Genomic DNA, 9,271 nt, shown 5'->3' on the forward strand with positions numbered 1-9,271 from the left:
ATGGAGAAGTACCAGCAGGTGTTGTGTTTGGGCAGAGGAGGAGCAGCGGACGTGTTCCTGATGAGGCACACGGAGCACGGCAGCTTGCACGCAGTCAAGAGGATCAAGGTAGCGGACACAACGACAGCAAAGACACATAGGGCCGTCCTTCATGAGGCTGAGATCATAAGGAAGCTGAAGCACCCTCATATAGTGAAGTGTAGCGATGCTTTTGTGAACTCTGGCGACGGATTAATTTACATTGTGATGAACTACTGTGATGGTGGGACACTAGATGACAAGGTTAAAGAGAGAAAACCGTTTGAGTTTTTCCCAGAGAGTACTGTAATGGAGTGGTTTGTACAGGTCACCATGGCTGTTCATCACATACACACGGCTAGAATACTTCACAGGGACATCAAAACCTCAAATGTACTGCTAACGAAGAGAGGTGTGGTGAAATTAGGGGATTTTGGGATATCCAAGGTAATGACAAACACCACTGACATGGCTTCCACATGTATTGGGACGCCCAGCTACCTCAGCCCTGAGCTTTGTCAGGATGTCCCATACAGCTGGGAGACTGACATCTGGGCTCTTGGTTGTCTGCTGTATGAGATCTGCGCTCTCAGACCTCCGTTTGCAGCTACGAACCTCCTGAGCCTGTTCTACAAGATCACCAAAGGAGAGTATGATCCTGTGCCTAACATGTACTCGGAAAACATATCCTCTTTGATCCAGAGAATGCTCTGCTTAAAACCCGAAACCAGGCCAAGTGCTACCTGTGTACTCAGCAGTGCCTACGTGCGAGATCAGCTGGAGTATATCAAATGCAGAGAGACACAGACTGACTGTGTTTCTGTGATTGAACCTGAAGAAGAGATCAGTCTCAGGCCACATGTTCTCAGTCAGTCCCACTCATGGGAAGAGAAAGAGCACGATGCGGAGGACGGTTCCCATGATGAGGAAGAGGAAGATGCTCACAGTAAGGGTGGACAGAGCCACTGCGACTGCCATTACCCTGAGGACTTTGATGAAGATGAGGGTTCGTCCACTCTGGAGGAACACAGTGAACACTTAGCTTCACCAATGAAGAGCAGTTCTGCTGAGCCTATCGGTAAAGGAGGAGTGCAAGTGTATAGTGAAACATCTTCATATTAGTGGTTGAAGTGCTCAGATTCTTTACGCAAGTAAAATGCCCTAATGCCACACTGTTAAAATACTCAATAAACTCAAAATTCTACCCAAGTAAAAATCAGCAAAATGCACATGTAAGACAGCACAGTAATTATCTGTGAAATGTGACTTGAAAATACATAAGTTGCATCAAAATGAAATACTTGAGTAAAGTTCCTCGGAATTGCACTTGATTAATTGTACTTCCCACTGCAGCTCCTTGTACAGTGTGAGTGTTTATAGAGTATTTCAGGTTAATACTAATAGATGCCTCACATTTTTCTACCTAACCGTGAGAGACTTGTTAAATATTGCACTCACAATTTGAGATTGAAAATATTGCAAAAATTATCAATATTATCAGAAATGATCAGATCTAGTATACATTTGAGTTTGGTGCATCAGAGGAAAGTGGCTCAGAAGATTTTTTTTTCTCTCTTATTTCCAGAAGCTCCAAACGTTTCAGATCAGGCTGAGTATCCAGATGACTTCGAGGAAGATGAAGAGAAGGAAGATTATGAGGATGTAGCAGATTTAGTTCACACTGTTGATCTTCAGCAGCTTCACGATGAGGCATTGGAGGAGTTTAAGCTCTGTGATGCTGGAGGACTGACCATCACTCTGAAGGCACTGAAAGAAAAGGGGTAAAACTTTTGCCTCCTTTAAAAAACACACATTGCAGTGGACCATGGTGTGAAATAAAAGGACCTTAACAGTTGGAACAGTAACATATCTGTCAAGTGCCCCGATTTTTTTATATGCATTTGTCACTAAAAAGGAGATCATATTTTGAGAAGATCAGATGATCCTTTGTGAAAGGCCTTGAGAAACATTTGTTGCTACAGTTCACAGTACAATGAGCAAACAGACCAGCTGCAAATCTGCTGTCTTACATTTCATATGGACCTGTGAGAAACACTGTGTGGCTTGTTTTACTGCTTGATGACAATCAAAACGCTCAGTGGGGCTAGAGAGAGTGAAATGTACTGTTCAGTTTGTATGTCCCTGAATTTCATTTTATTTTATACCTTTCATTCATGCTTTATATCTGTGAAAGGTGCAGTGTGTAGGATTTAGTGTCATATAGCGGTGAGGTTGCAAATTGCAAATAAATTGAATACCCCCCTTCCCTTGCAAGTGTGTAGTAGAAACTATGGTGGCCGTGAAACTTGCGAAAGACACGAAAAGCCCTGTGTAGCGCCATTGTTTGATTAGTCCGTTTTGGGCTACTGTAGAATCATGACGGGCTCTGTTGAAGAAGACCCTGTCCCCCAGTAGATATAAAGGGCTCATTCTAAAGTAACAAAAACAAAACAATTCTTATTTCTAGGTGATTATGCACTGATATAAATATATTTGCGAATATTATATTCTATTTCTGCCACGTCCGTTCCACTACATGTTTGCTCTCAGTGTTTTGGTATGACACAACATTGCATCATGGTTTATCTTTACCTCAAATCAAGATAAAAGGCTAAATATTGCATGTAAAAAGCGTTTGTCAGATAGGGTCCTACCACAAAGATGTTATGATAATGAATGCCCTAATGATGAATAATAATGAAACTACATTGGAAAGAGAAGTTAGACGCAAGCTTGAACATTTTGAAATAAAACAAAAAAATAAACTAAAAGTACACTGCCGGTCAAAAGTTTTAGAACACACCAATTTTTCCAGTTTTTTATTGAAATTCAAGGAGATCAAGTCCAATGAATAGCTTGAAATGGTACAAAGGTAAGTGGTGAACTGCCAGAGATTTTTTTAAAAAAGGTAAGGTTACCCAAAACTGAAAATTATACAAAAACACTCAAAAATGTAGGTCTTTCCTACAGAGAAATTGCGAAGAAAGTCAAGGTGTCAGTGAGTACAGTTTCCTTCAAAAAGCACTCAGAAGCTGGTGGAAACTCTGAAAGGAAGAGGTCTGGCAGACCCAAAGCCACAACAGAGTCAGAAGACAAGTTTCTGAGAGTCAACAGCTTGCGTGATAGGCGGCTCACAGGACAACAGCTTCAAGCACAGCTTCATAGTGGTCGTAGTAAGCAAGTCTCAGTTTCAACTGTGAAGAGAAGTTGCAGGTTTGTTGAGTTGCAGCAAGAAAGCCATTGCAAAGACGTCAGAATAAGAAGTAGAGGCTTGCCTGGGCCATGAAACACCACCAATGGACTACTGAAGACTGGAAGAAGGTGTTATGGACTGATGAATAAAAATGTTAAATATTCTGTTGATCACGCAGGAGTTTTGTACGCCGTTGAGTAGGCGAAAGGATGGTTCCTCAGTGTGTGACACTGTGTGTCAAATATGGAGGAGGAAGCATGATGGTCTGGGGCTGTTTTTCTGGATCCAGGGTCGGCTACCACAGCATTCTGCAAGCAGTACCCTCTGGTATGCACGTAGTTGGTCAATGGGTTCATCCTACAGAAAGATAATGACCCAAAACATAAGTCCAAGCTATGCCAGAACTACCTTAGCAAAAAAGATAAATAAAAAACTGGAAAAATTGGGGTGTTCTAAAACTGTTGACCAGTAGTGTATATCTGACCTACAGTAAAACAGATTTGTCTAATAGTAAAATGAACAAAATGAAATAAATACAATATTTGGCCTCAGATGCTGCATTTTTGTTGTCGTTTTGTATTCCATCCATCCATTTTCTGTTGTTTATCCTGGGCCAGGTTGCGGTGGCATCAGGCTAAGCCATGTGACCCAGACATCGTTCTCCCCAGCTCCTCCTGGAGGATTCCGAGGCGTTCCAAGGCCAGACGGGAAAGCCTATATAACCCCTCCAGCGTATTCTGGGTCTACCCCGGGGTCCCCTCCCAGTCGGACATGCATGGAACACTTCCAAAGGCAGGCGCCCAGGAGGCATCCTGATCAGATGCCCAAACCACCTCAGCTGGCTCCTTTTGATGCGGAAGAGCAGCGGCTCTACTCCAAAAACTCATTTCAGCCGCTTGTATCTGCGATCTCATTCTTTCGGTCACTACCCAAAGCTGGTGACCATAGATGAGGGTTGGAACGTAGATCGACCAGTAAATCGAGAGCTTCGCCTTCAGGCTCAGTTCATTCTTTACCAGGACAGTCCAGTGCAACGCCCACATCACTGCTGCTGTGAATCGTCACCTTATCGTGGTGGAGGGGTTTGCGTGTCCCAGTGACACTGGGAGCTGTGTTGTTGGTGGCTTTAGCCCCTCGTAGGGTCTCCCAAGGCAAATTGGTCCCAGGTGAGGGGCCATACTAAGAACAATTCAAATAACCTCACATGATGCAGCAACACAGGGCTACAGGAACCTCGCCTGGAAAAGGGAAAACGGGGCACCCTCTGGTGGCCGGGCCTTCCACTCAGCCCGGTCGGTCACAGCCCGAAGAAGCAACGTGGAGCTGCCACCCTGCTGGCCCACCAACTGCAGGGATGAAGTCTGGGGTCAGGTGAAATGCCAACCGGGCATTGGGCATGGTCCTAGGCGGGTGGATTGTTTTGTATTGTTTTTGATTACTTCAATCAAGGTTTCAAAGGTAATTAATAAAGTATTTCCGACTGTTATTGAGCGTTTCAATTTCATTCAATCTCTTGAAACCAGGAGAACTGCTGCATTCACATCTGCCACAACTTGAATCATGACAGGAGCACTCCATAAATTCTATATTAGAGGCCTACATTTTGTAGGTGATGGGTAATGTCCAGAACTGGAATCTGATCAAGGGCCCCTGGGGGTTTAGATTGGCTACTGAGAGAAACAGCTGTTATTTTTCTCATTTTGTTAGCATCCAACAACAGCTTATCCCACAAGTCTAGCTGATGGTGTGCTTTCAAAGCCTCATGGGAGCTGTAGTCAGCAAGCAAGGTAACGCCATGTGGCTTTCACTTCTATTTGCCAATAAAAGGACGCCTCGTTCATCGTGCATCATCACTTACCAAATGCACTTAAAGTTTGCCTCCCACCATTATGAAACTATTCTTTACCACTGTTGACCTTGTAGTAACACATGTACATTTGTCTTTATATCATTGTGAAGACACTCATGGACAAAATGGATTTCCTAGCCTCTTAACTATCACAACTAAATGAAAATTGGATCAAAGATAGATAGACACATACTGTCACTGACAAACCAATGACAGCTGTGACACTATATGACACAGCAGATGAGATGTGAAGCAGACCTTACAGGAATCATGTTTTTGCATACAGTACATGCTGTCCTAGACTTTCAGGTCTTTTAGATGCAGTAATCAAAAGAACAAGTTAGTTAGAATATAGCAACCTCAAGATTGAATGTTCTCTCAACGGAAATGTAAGATTCATGTTTTATCAATCACCATCTTTCATGACTTGACCAAACTTTCCGCACTCCAACTCAGCAGTCTCAGCTTCACCCACTTGCAAAACTATAATGTAGAGGTTATTCACATTCATTTTTCCATGAGCTTGCACTGAGCTAATTATTGCAAATGTAACCGCCTTTTCCTTTGGACTTTTCTAACACACACGGGAGAAGTGCGTAAAACATTTCCATATGAGCAGAAAATCTACTGGCATCATCATCATCATCATCATCATCATCATCATCATCATCATCATCATCATCAGTTTGTAACAGCTGGTCAGTCACTTGTTAGCGTTAACAAGCATTGTGTAAGCATTATAGCTAGTTTACATCTGTTGCTATCAATGGATAACTGAACAGGCCTCAAAGGTCAAGGGCTCTGAAACCAGTGCCTGTGCGCAATATGCCTATTTTCTGCCGGAGAGTAAAAGGCTTTAATTAAAAGTCTTTTTGCAAAACATCTTCACTTTGATGTCATAATGTCTTCATCAATTGTGCCTATTTAGGACAGGGGGCCCCAGGGGTCCATCATCTGTCCACAATTAATTTAAGGCTGATATTTCTGACCAGCTGTCTTACACTTCATTACGTCTGAGAGTGGACTATCAACTCTCTAATGATGGAACATAAACAACACATGCATGTGCATATTTGACTTAACAAAAGTTGTGGCACTGACATTTCCACTGTCAGTGCTTATTCTGCACGCAAAGATTCCCTTGCTGTGCAGAGAAGAGTTCAGTTTCTTCCTCTCAGTCTGCACACTCATCTGCTTCCACTTCATTCACTGATGGTGTTAAGACAACAGAACCACAGTAGCTTTCCTTGATGACATCTTCAAACTGTTGCAACTTCATTCCACATGAAAGGCAGTATGAGTCATCAGGGAAGTACAGCTTCACAAACTAAAAAGACCCTATAGGCAACATTTGGTAGAAATGATTTTAGTATATTACTTATCATAAAAAACTGCAGGCAACATGTCTTTTTATGTATTTATTTTAATCTTCCACAGCAACAAGCAGTTGCTCATTTCCATAGTTAGTTCATGTTAATAAATTAAATTGGTCAGTCACAGCCTTCCAACATCTGGGCTGTCTTTATAAGATATAACTGGTTTAGCCTGGTTACCAACAATATTCCCTAATTAGGATCAGTTACTCTGGTTACGTACAGTGAGATGAAGCAAATCAGGTTGAGTAGCTCATAGAGGCTAACTTGGTGCTGGTTTTACTAAGATGTGAGTTTGGAAAAAGGTAAGAGATGTGTTGATATGTCGTGTAAGTGTTGTCCATGAGGCATGTTGAGGTTTACGTCTTGACTATTGTAACTTCCTTTTCCCCCGCCTCACAAAAACATCCCTAGATGGTTAAAAAGTGGTCTGAAATACTGCCACGAAAGTCTTGACCAGGTCCTCCAAAAGGTCTCATGTATTACCAATTGTGAATGCTCTTCACTGCCTCCCAAATTCAGACCTGCCTGTCTACATTAGAGATCTACTGCAGCCCTACGTCACCAGCAGGGTTCTGATTGCCCCTCAAACTAGGCTTCAAACTAAAGGAGACTGTGCTTTTGGGGTTTTGGCTCCTAAACTTTGAAACATCTCTCCCCAGAACTTAAGATATGTGGACACCTTTAAAAAACAGCTTAAGACCCATTTATTTAGACATGCCTTTGCGTAATTTAAAAAAAATCTATTTATTTCTGTTTTCGTTGTGTTTAATGTCTGTGTGTTTATGCTTTACTTCTCTTGTGAAGCACTTTGTGACATCTCTGCTCTTGAAAGGTGCTATATAAAGTTACTTGCTGTGATATGTGACCATATCCTTTAAGCTATTCTGGCCCAGTTTCAGTATGCTAGTGATTGTGTTCAGCTGGGGTTTTATGTGGCAGCCATATGACACTGAAGTCAAGCACATATCAGGCAGGAATAATGTGGAGGCTGAGGCCCTATCCAGAAGCTGAGAGAATTACATGTCAAGGAGAATATCACAGTCACATGGTTGTCATTCTCCTTTACATTGTTTGTCAAGTTCCGGTCTTATCTAACACGACCCTGTCAGAGACAAATGCTAGGAAGAGGACAGACAAACAAACAACAAAGATGGCACACAGCAGAGTAGCAAAAGGCTTCTTTCGATGAGACTATGATAATGGCTTCATACCTAAAGTAGTTTCTGTTTAGTTACAATGTATGCTGTAGTAAATTTAAAAAAAACAAAATATAACTGATATATTAACTTAAATAATGGTGATCGGACATTGAACACATTGTTTCCCAATTAAACTTCCAATATTAATTATACTGTTGTGTCATCACAGGCACCCAGTCTGTCGGGGATATCCCCAAATCTCCCTTCTACTCAGCGTCTTTAGAAACTCTGTTGTGAAAATAAACGAAAAAAGTACTAAATGAATCATCAGTGCTATTAATTCACTGGCCATGGCCAAAGTGACATTGACACTATGAAATCATGAACTAAAAATAGTGCTGTAATATGGCATAATTAGTGACTATTTTTGTCTGCCAAAAAATTTTGTAGTGGTGTAGCGGGCTTTCCTTCAAGAACATACTTCCTTTTACTCGAAGTTCTTATGGTCTAAGACACGTCAGCACATTAATGACACACGGGTGTCATTAATGATGACACCCGTGTGTCTTATATTATCCATAAAATACAAATTATTGGAATATTTGCAGTAAGATCCCCCAGTGTTATTATTAGGATCACCTCTGGCTCTAACTGGTGAACAAGAAAGCAAGTATAGCAACCTTTTGTAGAGATCTGAACCACTAATATGTTCACTTATTCTTATTTAAATCATTTGTTCACAGGAAATTTACTGTACTATACAATATAACACAATAGGATACTGCTAAACCTGACCTTGAACATTCAACAATATAAACGTCAAAATGGCAAGATGTGGCTATTGTATTGAATTGCCTTTTAATTTACAGGTTTAATAATAACAATAATACATTTAGACATTTTTACACTTTTCATTCATTGTGACACTCAAAACATGAACACAAAACATAAAGAAAATAATAATAACAGTTCAGATGAAAAGGCCTTCCTGAACAGAAAGGTTTTTTTAAAGAGTCTGGGTTAGTGTTAGCTTGTGGTATGAACAGTTCCGGCACATAGGGAGGCGTATGTCCAGTGATGGATTTGTATGTGAGTAACTTTGTAGTCTATCCTGAAGGACTGACTCACATTCAGATTAGTGACTCAGGAGAGGAGGATGTCCGGCTCTAGATGGGCGGTCATCTGCCTTGATCAGTTGGGGTAGAGGGAGAGAGGGAGAAAGGGAGAAGAGGGAGAGAGGATAGAGAGGCACGGTGATAAAACAAAAAATCAACATTGAAAATAATAGGAATGTTGACTGCAGTCAGGAGCTCCGGATATCCACGAGGTCCCGACATCGACGCTCCAGTGAACTCCGGCGGAAGAGAGAGCGGAAAGAGTTGCTCAGTGCATAACAGTAAGTTTTATAAAAAAGGAACTGAATCTGGATTGTTCCACAAGAGCCTGATGACTGAAAGGGTCTGCCTACCATTGTACTTTTGGAGACTCTACGCACCACAAGACTAACTGCATTCAGGGGCCGCAGTGTTCAAATGGGTTGATAGTGTACTATGAGGTCTTTAAAATATGATGGAGCCTGACCATTAAGAGCTTTGCAAGTGCGGACAAGGATTTTTAAATACTATTCTGGATTTACAGGAAGCCATTGCAGCAAAGCTAAAATGTGAGTCTTTCTATTTTTTGTCAGTACAAGTGC

The 9,271-nt window shown here is 41.6% G+C and overlaps 1 protein-coding gene across 1 annotated transcript; it reads left to right on the plus strand.

Moving 5' to 3' along the window:
* Nucleotides 1-4,027, plus strand: nek12 (NIMA-related kinase 12). Its single transcript, XM_062425288.1, has 3 exons — nt 1-1,096; nt 1,604-1,799; nt 3,829-4,027. The coding sequence occupies exons 1-3, from the start codon at nt 1-3 to the stop codon at nt 4,025-4,027; spliced, it is 1,491 nt and encodes a 496-aa protein (XP_062281272.1).
* The last annotated feature ends 5,244 nt before the right edge of the window (nt 4,028-9,271 follow it).

This window comes from Scomber scombrus, chromosome 9 (genome assembly GCF_963691925.1).
Source record: "Scomber scombrus chromosome 9, fScoSco1.1, whole genome shotgun sequence".
NCBI classification, from domain to species: domain Eukaryota; kingdom Metazoa; phylum Chordata; class Actinopteri; order Scombriformes; family Scombridae; genus Scomber; species Scomber scombrus.

What these genes read in the sequence shown, in the direction of transcription:
- nek12 (XM_062425288.1), top strand. Translation starts at nt 1, where the DNA reads ATGGAGAAGTACCAGCAGGTGTTGTGTTTGGGCAGAGGAGGAGCAGCG. An exon ending in CAGTTCTGCTGAGCCTATCG is followed by an intron (nt 1,097 to 1,603) that starts GTAAAGGAGGAG and finishes TCTTATTTCCAG; the next exon opens with AAGCTCCAAACGTTTCAGAT. An exon ending in AAGGCACTGAAAGAAAAGGG is followed by an intron (nt 1,800 to 3,828) that starts GTAAAACTTTTG and finishes ATCCTGGGCCAG; the next exon opens with GTTGCGGTGGCATCAGGCTA.